We start from the raw sequence: 15,604 nt of genomic DNA, 5'->3' as shown, positions 1-15,604 counted from the left end.
AATTTAGTATAGTCATACAATGGAACATTATTCAGTCATTAAAAGAGAATGAAATCCTGTCATTTGCAGCATCATAGATGGAACTGGAAGTCATTATGTTACCTGAAGGGATTCAGACACAGAAAGACAAAGACTACATGCATTTACTCATTTGTGGAAACTAGGAAGCCAATCTTGGAGAAGAATGGAATGGAACAGTAGTCACTAAAGACTAGAAAGGGGAGGGTGTTAGGGGAATGGAAGAAAGTTCAATAAGGGGCACCAAAACACAAAGTATAGTAATTTCTTCTGGATCTTTTTTAGCCCAGTAGGATAACTATTGGTTAAAAAAAATACATGGTATATTTTTAAATAACTAGAAAAGTATGAAATTCCCAACACATAAAAATAAATAATGGTTGAAGTGATTATCCTGATTTATTACTCTAATTTGATTATTACACATTGTATACATGTATTGAATTACCACAAAATACCCCTAAAAGATGTATAATTATGTCTCAATGAATACTATATGCTTTAAAGAAAAGAATAAGTAGAAAAAAATGAAACAAACATATCAACAAAAGTAGTTGAAAAGGGGGCCCAATTTGAAGACTCACAGCAACAGACCCATTTTTAAATGAATTGATGCAGAAAAAAGAAAACCTTCGAAAAAATTTTTAAAAAACCTTTTAGTTGTAGATGGACAAAATACCTTTATTTTACTTATTTATTTTTATGTGGTACTTCACATGTGCTAGCCAAGCACTCTACCACTGAGCTGCACCCCCAGCCCCAGAAAACCTTAGAAAACTTTACTTCATTTCTTGAAATTATGCGCAAGAATATCACATTCATGGCACTAAGGGCACTTTTGTAGATGAAACAATTAAGATCAGTAAAGATTATATAAAGACAAAAATAATTAAAAATTGAAATTGGGGGCTAGAGTTGTAGCTCAGCAGTAGAGCGATTGCCTCATACATATGAGGCACTGGGTTCCATTCCTAGCACCACATATAAATAAGCAAATAAAATAAAGGTCCATCAACAACTAAAAAAAAAAAAAAAAGAAAATTGAAATTAGGATGGGGGTGTAGCTTAGTGGTAGAACTTTGCCAAACATGTGTAAGGCCCTGGGTTCAATCCCCAATTCAGAGAAGAAAAGGAAAACAAAGAAAGGGAAACAAATAACAATTTCAATAAAACTTCAATAAAAACTTTAAAATCATCAAGTTGCAAAAGCAAAAAAGAAACTTGAGGATTCTACAAGAACTCCCTAAAATAGTGAAAATAAAAATACTCTTTTTTTTAAGTGGAAGCAATATGTAGAGCATAGGACTTTCAAAAGGAGCAATCAAATATATGAAAAAGTTGTGATAATCAAAGAATGTATGATAATCTGAAGATGTATTTCAGTTTTCAGAACCCATTACGAGTTGCCATGTTACTAGCAACAACAACAACAAAAAACCAGTTCTATACAAATGAAAAATAAAATGTACCTTGACTATAAATCTCAAAAAAAATCAATTATCAGGTTTTGTTTTGTTTTGTTTTTGGTAGCAGGGATTGAACCCAAGTGTCTTAACCACTGAGCCACACCCTCAACCTTTTTTATGTTTTATTTAGAGCAGAGTCTTGCTGAGTTGTGTAGGGCTTCTCTAAGTTGCTGAGGCTAGCTTTGAACTTACAATCCTCCTGCCTTAGGCTCCCAAACTGTTGGGATTATAAGCATGTGCCACTGTATTCAGGCCATTATCAGTTTTGAAGCCATAAAATTTTACTTCCTCTAGCAAAATTTTATATTCAATAAGCTATTATATGTGCAGTAAAGTAAAATACATTTTCAGATATGAAAGGGTTTGGAAAATATAATGGAAATGTACTAAGAATGCACACATACACACACACACATATATATAATATATAATACATACACATATATAATATTACATATATATATATATATATATATATGTATGTGTATATATATAATTTTTTTTTTAAGTACGGGGGATTGAGCCCAGGGGCCTCCAATTTGCAATCCTCTTGCCATAGTCTCCTAAGTAGTTGGGATTAAAGGTGTGAGCCACCATACCCAGCAGAATAAAAAATATTTTAATGGAAAATCATGGTATTAAAAAAACTGAAATTTAGCAATGAAAAATACTTTTATGAAGAATCAACTCTGAATTACTTTTAATATTCTTATAAAACATGTGAATGTTAAAAAATTCTTGAGCAAGAAAAGTACATAATTGTATTAGTAAAATAACAATACTAGCCAATAATTAAATCCAAAATTATTTCAGAAAATGGAGAAAGAGGGCAAAAGTTACAGAAAGAAAACCAAGTTCAATTTTTCATTTTAAAAGGGGATTCAGTAAGTGGCTGATTTATTCTTTTTTAAAAAAAAAAAAGAGAGAATTTTTTTAATATTTATTTTTTAGTTTTTGGTGGACACAACATCTTTATTTTATTTTTATGTGGTGCTGAGGATCAAACCCAGTGCCCCGAGCATGCCAGGCAAGTGCATTACCATAACTTGAGCCACATCCCCAGCCCGCTGATTCATTCTTGATGTTATAAATAAGGCAAAAATTTTAAACAAGACTTCCAATTCCCTAGATTGAAAATGAACAAAACAAAACTCCTTATAGCAAAATATTTTTAAAAACCGCAGTGTAATCTCCCTGTGTTGCTAACATCCAAGCCTAGTGCCTTTTGCATGGTAGGTATCCAGTAAATATTTATTAAATGAATAAATGAGTGAATTCGAAGAGATAAGATCTTCTAATCTTAATGAATAAAAAAAGTATAAATGGGCTCAATCTTATTAAATGATACAAACTTTTAGATTTGATTATAATGCAATTTACAAGAAAATCACCTAAAATAATGATGGCGAAAATCTATAACAAAAGGACAGGCAAGGATACTCTGATAAATTTTATGAAGGACTTCAAGTCACCTAAGAAAAAAGAAAGTAATAGTGGCCTAGGGTTTCTCCTTAGTTTTGTTAGATTTAAATCCTTTGACTCTTCAGTCTGTCATTGATTTTAACCAAGAATTTTCTGTCTCCCATTTTTTACAGATTTGTACATTGCTTGTCATCATGGCAACTGGCTGTTTATTGGACTATTTCGTTGTATTTAAAAAATGACTCAATCAAACAAGTTCTTATTGATTTATAAACCATTAAAATATATTCATGCTATCTGTGGTGCCATGCAGACTGGAATTCATAACTAGGAAGACTTTCTTTTTCCATTTTAGGCTAGCATCTGTATTCAAATATATTATAATGTTGGAAAGGAAATGGGTATAAAAAGAAAACTTGCTACCATGGTGCCCAAGGCAACAACATTGCAACTTTGGTTCAAAAGATACTTTTTCTCCTTTTGAAGCATCATTTTCAATGAAGTAAACATGGATGCTGGGATACAGAATTGGCTGGATCCAATAGAAATTTGTGCCAAACTAAAAGTATTGTTTAGAGGAATCAAATGGCATCTATAATCGAATAAATCTACCAATGGACAAAGATGGCTATTACCAAAACCAGAATGTGAGAATCAGAGGGAATCTAGAAACAAAACCAAAATTAACAAATAAAAATTTACAAATAAAGAAGACTAGGCAGAGGTAAATTATTTGCCAGAGATTACACAATTGAAAGTCCTAGACTATAATATTATCAACTAACAGAACCTGTTGAAAGTACTCAATAAATACTATCAACTGATCAATTATAAAGACATGATGCTGAAAAGTCACAGAAGCTGACTGATAATTCAATATGAGCATGAAAAGTTAGTCTTGTTTGTCTCTTTAATTGAAGATTAAATGTGTGTGTGTGTGTGTGTGTGTGTGTGTAGAGCAATGATCTTGGAGACATATGAAGATGTAAAAATAGTTTACAAAAGGTTAGAGAGACAGAAGGTGGGGAAGAAAATGGGCTCCACTTTAAAATGGTTTGCCACCTTACTCAAAATCTGAAAAGTAGCCCCAAATGTGGAGAATTACCCTTTATTTGAGATCTGGTTTTCTGTACCTAATAAAGAGCTGTCACTTCCACAAGTCAAAGTGCAATCTTGAGAAGTGTACTAACTACCTCCTTTTTCCCTCTAGTCTTCAGAGAGAAAACAATTCTCTTGTGGTTTTACCTAGATAGTAATAGGTCAATGATCCAATTAATAGATAATTCAGTTCCTATAAATTATATAACTCACCTAACGTAATTGAAACTCCAAGGGATTTGCTGTATCTATTTACTACAACTCTTCCATATTAAACATAAATGCCTAAAAAACATGTATGAGTTCATGCTTTAGTAATTATAATGATGGCAGCTAAAATATATTGAGCTCTTACTAGGCAGGCCCTATTTTAAAAAGTTTTCATATATATTATCACATTTAACACTTACAACTACTCTTTAAGGTATTTTATTATGTTTATTGTTGAGATATAAAATCTGGGGCTTTAAGAAAGAAAAATGGCAGAGCCAGCATAACCTAAGCATTCTGGGAACCCACATGCTTAAGCCTCTACACTGTGGTGGATCAGATTCACTGCTCCAGTCCTATATTTGCTACAGCAGAGAACATGGGAACAACTTTGCAATTCTGTTCTCCTAATTTTGTCCTTATCTGAGTTTATTAACAAAGAAAATTACACTGAAGTCATGTTAAGAGATCACTTAAGAATAGAAACATTCATCACTCTGGTTTCTGAGCCATTGTCTGATTTTTAAGGCAATGAAGAAAGAATATGTGAGTTCTCCTTTTCTTATTTCTAGATTAGAATGGCAGTCTTTGACTTCCATAAATCTGGCTTATCCAATAACAACAATACAAATGATGCACATAAATTGAGCACACACTTGTATCTTTGTATTTTTGCATCTTCAAATTAGGGCAGAACTCCCCACTTCAAAGGAATATCATTCAGCATCTTTTCCTCACAGAAGGTGTGATTAGAAAGGATTTGGCCTTTATTCCATTTTCTTTTACGTTAGAAAACTGCTCTGGAACTGCCTATAAAAATTTCCTTTGGGTCTTTCCACCACCCTCAGGCAGTAACATGAATAGGATTTATTTAAATATAACATTGAATTTCAACCTTAACCCAGCCAATTTTTTTAGAAGTTAGTTCTGGATTATATCCAATTATTTCCAGGGATATATTAGGTGACATTTTTTTTTATGTGTGGGGGTGGAAATCTGATAAGAGTTTTTTTTTTTAAATGAATATACATAGTTTTCTTTTGATTAACATGTATGGTTAGTATAATAGTTTCTTAAATTTATCTAAGACCTATATAAAGGAAAATCATCTAATGTCTGTTAATTTTGAATGTTTTATATGCTTTGGTTATAACCAGATTACATTACTGTAATTCTTTGTTTGCAGCTTTGCTAATAGCATCATTAAAAATTTTTTAATGTCTCCAGGATAGAGTAGCATAGATAATTCAGGCACCTGTAAGAACCAAGACTACTTTTCTCATGTATCAAAATTTCCAAAGTATTCTCTCCTGTCTTTCAATCTAATCTACTTTAAAATGTAAATTTTGGTGCTACGTGAAGTGGAATTATTTATTATGCCAATGAGATAGGTTATAGTGGATATTGGAAATTTTCCCTAAATATCATAATTACCTTGGCCTTGTTTTTATTTTTAGAAATTATGCATTGAGATTTTTAGGAAATATTTCTTAAAGCATGGACTGTGGTTAGGGGTTTAATTTCTCTATTTTGCAAAATTATGTTAGTGGTATTTCTTTGTAAAGTAATTACTTGGTGATACTGCACATTTCATAGTCCATGTGAATCCTTTTCAAGGCTCTACTCTGTAAATTTGATTTAAAAGATTTATAACATTGACTCAATGACTTCCTTTAGCCAGCTGTCAAGTATTCAGAAATGGGAAGGAACAATGGAGTATGTTACCAGCTAATGTATTTTTTTCTTTCTAGAAATAGAACTTTGACCAAGGGAATGTCACGTTTACAAAAGTAGTGATCAATTGTGGAATGATTTATAGGTCTGGATATTAGTTCTATCATCTACTGACTGTATGAGGTTGAGCAACTTACTTCAATTTCCCTTCTTCAGTTTTTACTCTGTAAGTAGGAGATAATAATACCACCTGCCTCAGGATGGTGATGAGGATTAAACAAACAAATGCAGGTAAAACATTTAGAAACTGTGCCTCATACCTTAAGAGCACTCAGTCAGTATTTGTTGTGGTTACAGTTATTAAAAGAATGCTTCATCTTCCTATTGCAATTCTAGTGTAGTCTCCATTTTTAAAAGGAGGTACAGATAGCAGCCATTTACCCATTTATAATAAATTTTGTAATCTAGAACAGGGTCAGGAAACTATGGCCTGTGGGTCAAACCTACCCACTGCCTGCTTTTAAAATAGTTTTATAAATTAACTTCATTGAATATGGCTATATCTATTCATGTGCATATTGTCTGTAGCTGCTGTTGCATTAAGATGGCAGAGTTGAGTAACTGCAATGGAGATCATATTATATGGTCTTTCACGGAAAATGTTTGTCAACTCCTGGTTTAGAATAAAACAAAGTTTTAGAGTTTCTTTGAAAGGTCATCAAATGACAGAGTGGGAGATTATTTGAATTTATACCAAAATGCTATTGTTTTCACTCTCTGTTTTTAGTTGTCATGTGGATTCAAACAAGTTCCATTTATTTTCCACAATTCAAGCTCTTCATTCATAAAAACATGTAAATACACATAAGAAAAGGAGATCATAATTTTTAACTTATATAATTATGGTACATGTTAAGTATAATAACATGGAAAAGAGTACATGGTCAAATTTAAATTTCGAAGCAAATCTGGGGCATTAATCACTGACAGGGTTACCAAATCTATCCCACTCATTCACCTTCTTCATGACAGGATCTTATGACAGGTCTAAACTTGCCTTTCTCAGGCTGGTTCTGGGTCCAGGCTAGCACTGTGGACTTTTGCAGTTATAGTGACAGATAATTTTGTCCCAATTTAGAGCCTTTAGAATAATGAGTTTGGTTTTGGGATGCAAGGACACATGATTAAGTAATTATATTCTTTTCTCTCTGAAGGGTCATCATTAAAAAGCAGTGATTTCTAGCCAATGGCATTGAAGCTGCTCACACACAGCTCTACAGTGCCCTTTGCCAGCTGGCCTCATTATATCCTTGATATGATTGCTCTCCTGCATTTTGTTGTCATCGTGTTCACTTCTTGCCAATTTTGCATTTCTGTCCCAGGGCTTCACACCTTTATGTTTCTCCTCCATTGCTGGGCTTCAACTCTTTCTTTTTTGGATAGAATTTTCTCGTGTCTAATTCCACATGTACTATACTTACTGCTTTAATGAAAAAGGAAACGATCCACAGTTGCTTTTCCTTTTCCAAAAACTTAAGATCCTGATATTTAGTCCTATCCCAGATCAAGCTATGAATATGAAATGCAGTTCTGTCTACAATGTGAAGGGCTTTTCTTTTGGTCCGAAACACTCTCTTTCCTGTTCTTCTGGATAGTGCACTGTGATTTGTCTATCATTGCTCTCGGAGTCATATAAAGGAATTCAGTTGTCTTAAAAGCCTGAGGTTTTTAGATGGAGAACCACAAAGTTAAAGCCTATGGATAATGTCTGCCCTCTTCTGTGTGACCAATGACGGAAAGAGATGTGGGAACCCACAGGAAGAGTCAGAGCACAGCAGTTTTCAAACATAAAGGTTCTATAACAACTCTCATATTTGAATTATTTTATCACTGAGAAAGGCAGAGGGTATCTGCTTTTTGGATTTATGGCAAATAAAAAAGTTTTCATTCTGTATATGCTTGTTACCAATTATGATTTTGACAGGTTATAAACATATTACATCGTTATTATTTATTATACATATTTGGTTTCACTCTTTCAATGAATGTGGTAAGACAGAGAACACTTGATTAATCATATACAAAGAAAAGTAACTAGAAATATTTAAAATTCTCACTATAAAAGACATTTATAAACATGTATAAATTTTTCTTTAAAACAAGAAAATGCTATGCTAGACCCCTTTAACTATCTGATCAAACTCCTCAAGCTCAACTTTAGAAAGGAAATAGAGCTTTAAGGTTATAAAGAAAAATCATCAGTATTTTTAGGGCTTTATCACCTCAAAAAGTTTGAAAAGTTTCAATTTAAAAAATTAGAGAAAAAAGAAGTTTGTACTGACATAGAATAAAAATTCAAGCCCAAACCACAACTATCTTCCCAACCCCCAAATATCTTCAGTAGCTAAAGCTAATTTGCTACTCTGGCCAAACTGCTAAAGGCAGTGACTGATAAATCTGCCATAAAGAAACAATGAAACCTAGTTCTGTTCCAGTTTTCTCTCTGAGTCATCTGATATGGAAGGATACTCAGTGAATATCAATAAATACTAATTTTGCATAGTGGTTCAGAAAATGGACTTTAGAGTCTTATTACTGGACTTAAAATGCCAATTCTACCATGCATTAAAGGTGACCCTGGATACAGAAGACTTAGCCTTCCTGTGCCTTTGTTGCATATGAAAAATCAGGATCTAAATAGCAGTCCTATGTTGCTATTAGGATTAAATGAGATACATGTATCATACTCAACAACATGAATAAATCTTGGCATTATTTAGTAAATTAAAAAATTCTGAAAGACAATTTATAGCAAGACTATCTTTTTAGAAATTGAAAAATAACTGAAATAAAAATACACTTTCCTATAAAAGGGAAGGAAGAGAATAATCAATATGGGGTTCAGGATTACGATAAACTTAGGGGAAGAAAGCAGTGGATGGAATGGGGATGAAGAACCATATGATTATGTATACATTATTTTTAAAGTCCTAACTTTTTAGAATAGGAAATTCTCTGTGATAATTGTATTATTTTAAAATAGCTAAATAAAGTGAGATATAAAAGCAGTTTAATGAATAATGACACTGAAAACAAGAATGCTCCACGGTAAAAATACATGTCTTTGAAGAAGAGAATAGAATGGCAAAACCATGTGATGGTCTCTACTGTAGTTTAGAAATAAAACTTCTATGCTTATTTTCAGTTACAAAAATGCACTTGGTAAATAATGAATTAGGTGTAGTGACTATTCCCCTAGTGGCTAGAGAGTGGTAGTGCAACTTTAGCAAAAGAGTAGAATGCCCCCCACCTCCACCTATCTCCTTCTCTCTTTGCTTCTGAAGTTCTTTCAAATTTTTACTGGCACCTCACTAAAAATAATGTTGTCACTATACAAAGTCAAAGTATAAAGCTAATGTCCTGTGGAAAAAACAACAAAATTAATGTGGAGCCTTTCATGCTTCTACCTATAGTAATAGCAAGTAACAGCAAATGGTCTATATATAAAACATAAAACATAAGTAGATAGGTTGATCAATAATGGTCGGAACAAACTTCTTGTTGTTTACAATTATTATATAACACTTTTGGGTGGGACAAGTAAAAAATGACAAATTATGTGGGTACTAATAGGTTTTAGACTATAAAACCCACTTGTCAAGATGTTTTCACTTTTCAGTTTGATCTTGTCAACTAAACAGCAGAAGAGGAGGTTTCCAACCAAGACAACATATAAATGTGTAATGTAGACAATTTATTGGGAAATATTGTGGCCTTACTTTGAGAGTGCCTCCTCTTGGGTTCCCCCATGAAGCAAGATGAGCCTGTCTATATGGCAAAAGGAAGGTGAACCACAGGGGACTAAATTCTCTAACAGATTGCTGGGTGGGGAGAGATGAATAAGACCTGATCCTGGAAGGTTTTGAGAAGAAATGGTTGCTTGGTCCCAAGAAGTTCTTTGTTTCTTAGCTGTCCTGTTTCTCTTAATACCTTTCACACTAGAAAGTTTCTTGCCACAAAATTCAAATTCTACAACCCCAAAGCCTCAGGCTGATACCAGCCAGAACACAAATAATTACAACCTTTTCAGGAGGGTTCAAGCAGTATGAACAAGCTAGGACTATATGATTAAACATGCAAATGTTAAACTGCTTTTGAATAGATACTGTGTAAAGAATAGAAACAAACCAGGGGAAATGCTTCTCCATGGACATGAACATGAAAACAGCTGTGTTGCTAAGGAGAGTATTATCCTACAATAGAATATACTATAATGTAGGAACCTCTTTTACTTTATTCCTGCCCTCCATAGTTGACTCTTACATATGTAAAAATTATGTTTCTTTTTGTCAGCATTAATGGCCTTAAATTAAATCAGGTGCTTTGATCAGACCAATTTATAAAACTATTTTTAGTCAAGTTATTTATAGAACATTTAGGTCTACCTTTCAAAGTCCCCAAGTAATCTTTGGGTGTTTGCTGATCTGCTTTTAATTTACCAGAGTCTTCCCTCAATAGGAAATGCATAAAACACCCAAGTAGCAGAGACTTTTCTACAATGTGTATTTGATATGCTTGATGTTCATCTTTATACGCATATAGACATTAGCATATAAGAAATGTGGAAGGCATCTATAAATTCAAGGAAACATTTAAGCAAACAGTGATCCATAGATACATGGGCATAATACTTCATGTAGTTGATAAATATTTCATCTCTACCATAAAGAAAGCTTTTTATCAACTTTGATTGTTTTTTTATTACCTTAAAGTATTGCAGTTGTTTCTCAGCATTCATTGTTCCTTCCTTTTCTTGTCTCAGGCAGGAATTGAAGATGAAAAGCTCTGTATCTCTTAGCCATCCTTTCAGTTCTTTGATCCTGACCTCCAGCTGCCTTACCAGGCTTCCGCTTTCAGGAGAAAGCAGGTCACGTGAACCCGACCCACTGTGCCCTGCCATTGTGTCCTGGATCTTCTCTCCTAGGGTTTTCTAATGTATCAGATTCAAAAACAAAAACAAAACAAAACAAAACAAACACCAACAACAAAAACAAAATCATGTATTAGCTCAGGTGCAAAAAAAAAAAAAAATCATTAACAAGAGCTACATTGAAGTGTCCAGTAGTACCTTCCACCTCACTACTGATAATTAGTTTAGGCCAGCTTGCTATCCCATTTGGGATTCAAATTCTCAGACAGTGTGCATTTTTCTGACTGCCAGTGGATGCATAAGAAAACCTCATCCACTTATACCTTCCTTTTTAACAGAAAGGAGATTTAGTCCAAAACTTCACTATGGTCATAGATAAAAAATTCATTTGAATATTCATGACAAGAATTTATAGTAAAAAGTTCTCTACATATCCTGTTCAAGAGATAGAAGTCAGAGTTTAATCAATATATGAAAGAGGCCAAGAGTAGATTGTGCAGAGAATTAAGTTCCTTATTTTGTTTTGTAAAGTACAATTTCCCAAACAATATGACAGAGGACATTTAAAAAGAAGTAGACTCCTTGGTGCTGATGTTGATTTTTACTTGACTGGGAAATTGTTCAACCCCACAATTCTTCCCATTTAGCATTTTGCATGCTAGATGCTATACTGTATGTGTTAAAATAATGCCCAACTCACTCTGCTAGAAGCCTACTTAGATTAACAACTATGACATGAAGGTGCCTTGGAACTGGTTCTCTTTTCTTTTCTTTCTTTCTTTCTTTCTTTCTTTCTTTCTTTCTTTCTTTCTTTCTTTCTTTCTTTCTTTCTTTCTTTCTTTCTTTCTTTCTTTCTTTCTCCCTCCTTTGGTGGAAAGCACTCTCTTTGTAGAATTAATAGGATTTAATCGATAATGATAAATTAAACCTACAAAAGTATCTTTAAAACACAAATAAAATTAAATCAACAAACATTCATCTGCTGTGTAGTGTTCTGTAAATAGTATTTTTAGGAGATTGTAACAGAAAAATAGTCTTTCTTGGCAACACCCTTATATTTTCATGGTGCAAATATTGATAATTTGAAGACCCTCAGTGGAATCCAGATTTAGCTATTGTTTTTATGCTGTAACAAAAGTAGCAGCAGGAGGTGAAATCAATGCCCTTGGAGGGTAGGGTCACAAAAAAGAATTTATTGCCACTTTTTTGTTCTGGAACAGTTTGCAATCATAAATTCTTCATAAACAGAATACTTCAGAGAATGGTCCGTCTTCATAAATATACGACAGAGGACATCAATTTCATTTAATTCACAATTTGTGTCAGCACAGCAGATGCCAATGCCTGCCTTGATAGGGTTGTTTAATATGCAATTGAGACAGAGTAATATGCAGCACAGGGGACAAAATTTCACAGATTAAACTGTACGCACCACTGACATTTCATTCTAATGTATTTCCATTCCACACTGTTCACCTTAGATGAAAGTAATATTAAAAACCATATCCCTCTATTTTACTATTGTTAGAAGTTAAAATCCTTGTCTTTAATTTTTTTCATGCCAATTAAAATGTAATCAAGCCAATTAAAAGAGTATGCCTGGGTGGTGTTAGTGTAGCACAGGTTTTGTATTATAAAATCTTTCCTTCATTCTACTCTTCCCCCCAAATCACTGCAAAATGGTGTATTGTATTTGAATGATATTTTTATCAAAAATCACAACCATTTTAAGGCATCTGATCCATAAAATATAGTTAAACAATCTTTTTTTATTCTCTTCAATATGATGCTGATTTAAAATTTTTGTGGTGGAAGCAATATAAACGACATACTCTGAACAGTTTTCTAAAAAATGTTAGTTATGTATCAAATTAGCAAAAGATATATTAAAATGCAATGTCAACAGACTATCAGTTTATTGATGAAGCAAATAAAGTTGCTGTTGTTATCTATTTAATAAACAACCTTTTAAAATGTCATAGACTAACCGCATTTCTCATGTCTGAGATCAGTGAATCCTATAAAATTTAGTAGGTTCTGACTTACATCACCATAAGTGGAAGACATTAATTACTATTAAAAGGCAATGTAACAATAGATTAGAGTAAGAACTTTTAACATTTTAAGTTACTTTGCACAACTGCAGAGTGTAGAGAATTTAGATGAGAACCAAGGACTTAAAGTTGCAGTTTTTTAATCACCTAGATTAAGCCTGACATAAACTCAACGCTGGCATTTCTCCAAGTCATCAAGGTACATGGAATGCTTCTAATTCAAAATATTTTTGGAGTATTATTTCTTCAAAAATAATTTTAAAGAGGCAGAAAAAACGGAAAGCATGAAAAATTAGGCTCCATAACTGACACCACCCATACTTAGCTGTTCAAATTAATCATTTAGGTAATTGACAAATTTAGCTTACCCTTGATTTGAAGTGAAGGCAATTTAGGGGAGAAGCTGATGAAAAAAATACAGGTTAACTTCTCTCTCTGCTGTCTTCCAACAAAAGGACAGCACTGTCTCCTGCACAGTGCCACCCTGGTCTCTGGGTAACAGAATCTCTAGATTGCCTTTTTGCCAGATTCTTGCATCTCAGTCTTTGGCTGAGACCCAGCCCATCATTGCGTGAAATGAATTACATGAAACTTTTTTCTTTTCTTTTCTTTTCTTTCTTTTTTTTTTTTTTGCTTTTGTTAAAAGTGAGCTGGAAATTGAGGCACAAAACAGAGGCTGATTTAATTCTGCATTTCAGATTTGGGTCAAATTTGCATCTTTGTTTTGGTGCTTTAGTGGGACTTGAAAGCTGTAGTGACAACTCCACTTTTCATCTTAAGGGTACAGTAAATAGTTAAACAGTAGATGTCTCTAACATGTACCTTCAGAATAAATTCTATTAACATTCACTCAAGCATGACAGTCAGTGTATATCAGATATACTGTATTATAGTTGACTTGGTGCATACCCATAATACATGGCATATTTTACTTACTTTTTATGTATTAAAGAACCAAAATTATTAAAATCTGAGAGGAGACAAGCTCAGAATTTAAAAAAAAAAATCAACGGAAGAGGAAAAGCAGTGTTTTCCACATAATAGCATGAATTGCTTGTTTGAAATGTAGGTAGTGAATTGAAAGAGAGAGATATTTGTGCCTCAAATTAGAAATCAGACAGATAGAGTACTTCACTACACAAAAAATGTACACATAACCTACAAACAGTAATAAAAATGCAAATACCCCAAGCAGTTCCCATTTTTCATTAATTGAATCCACTTTTTCAAGGAGATCATTTGGTAGTAAAACGCCACCTTTCTTCAAAGCTTCAACCTTACTAAGCAGCTCCGTCTTTTTCAGGTGCCTGATGGACATTTCCACACTATATCGCTAAAATGAAAAGAAAGAAAGAGATATCATTAGGGAGAGAGGTGTTCTTAGAAAAATCTTTGAGCAGAGTATGTAATACTTATGGGTGTGAAAGTTTTTATTTCCAATAAAATTTGTAAGGATAATGAACTTAAACTAAGTACCTTGAGTGGTTGAGGAATATTGCTAGAAACAGTTAAAATATATATTATGCACATATACACAAATATCTAATTTATGTATTGAGTTGACAAAGATTTATGTCTTTTTAAATCAAGTTTATATATGCATTTGATCTTTAATTGAAAGCATCCCAAATGGGAAAATATCCAGTCTTGTAGGATTTAATATTACAGTTAATTTTGATCAATATTTGGCTCCAGAGTGCTGCCTGTCTCATGTGTCCCCAAAATAAGTCTCAGTGGTTTAAATAAAACTATCAATGAAAATTAAGTTACTTCTTTCTTATAAGTTGCCTGAGTTCTCAATTAACATTCTGTTTCCATTTTTCTTTTACTTAAAATCTCTGTGTGGGCTTAGGGAAGAGGTTCAAATAGAGAGGAAAAAGATCAATGTTTGAGGAATAATTACAAACTATACCTCTTTATTGGTCATTGTAAAGTGTTTCCAAAAATTACAGTTTATTACAGAATCCTCTTCCTCAATATACTCCATATTCTACAAACTGTGAAGTGATCTCTCTTAAAAGATGTTTTGAGGGAAATAATGTAAGAGCTATTTAATGTGACAGTTACTATAGTGATTCTCTTGAAATAACTATACTTGTATAACTTCATAGTTAGAAAGTCTTATGGATAGCTATAAATAACTATGGCTATATTTTTTAAATATATATATGTAAAAATACCTTGGAGTAGAAAAATTATATTCTCTTTAAAATATTAAACATACTTTACATTTTTAGAATATTTTAAAAATATAATGGCAATTCCAAAACTTCTTTCTTTGAAACACGAAAGTTAGGTCACTGAGTTCCATGGTAGCACTACTCTTTTTCCCCAATTGAGCAAGGTTGCCCTAAGGTAAGCACCCTTATCAGATCTAATATGAAACATTTTTGTCTGGGCAAAGTAGCATTAATTAGTGAGTTCAAAACATACCCAAGCACTTGGGTAATTTTATTTACCTTGGAAATATGATATTATATAAAATCCTAAACTAAAATACAATTGGAAGCAGCTTAAAGGAAAAGAGGGTATGAAATTACTGTTTCAGTTAATAGATTTTCAGCATTTGCGTGCATATGTTTGCATACTTTTAGTTTCATATTTTAATCTTTCATTTACACTAAACATGCACATCATTTGTATTATGTAAACTTCTCCAAATGTTAGTCATTTGTGGATCACAGAACAAAATGTTTTAAATGAGGTGATTTAAAGCATTTCATATTATTAAT

The 15,604-nt window shown here is 32.8% G+C and overlaps 1 protein-coding gene across 2 annotated transcripts in view; it reads right to left on the bottom strand.

Annotated features, from left to right (window-relative positions):
- Akap6 (A-kinase anchoring protein 6) overlaps nt 1-15,604 on the bottom strand; it is a 321,551-nt gene that overhangs the window by 78,670 nt on the left and 227,277 nt on the right. For both annotated transcript variants that reach the window (XM_026413799.2, XM_026413806.2), the window contains exons 9-10: nt 14,059-14,205; nt 10,654-10,878 (exon numbers count right to left, since the gene is read on the bottom strand). In XM_026413799.2, the coding sequence (XP_026269584.2) occupies nt 10,654-10,878; nt 14,059-14,205 (372 nt within the window). The remainder of the gene's footprint in view (nt 1-10,653; nt 10,879-14,058; nt 14,206-15,604) is intronic.

This window comes from Urocitellus parryii, chromosome 6 (genome assembly GCF_045843805.1).
Source record: "Urocitellus parryii isolate mUroPar1 chromosome 6, mUroPar1.hap1, whole genome shotgun sequence".
NCBI classification, from domain to species: Eukaryota; Metazoa; Chordata; class Mammalia; order Rodentia; family Sciuridae; genus Urocitellus; species Urocitellus parryii.
This window is presented reverse-complemented; position numbering and strand designations above follow the sequence as displayed.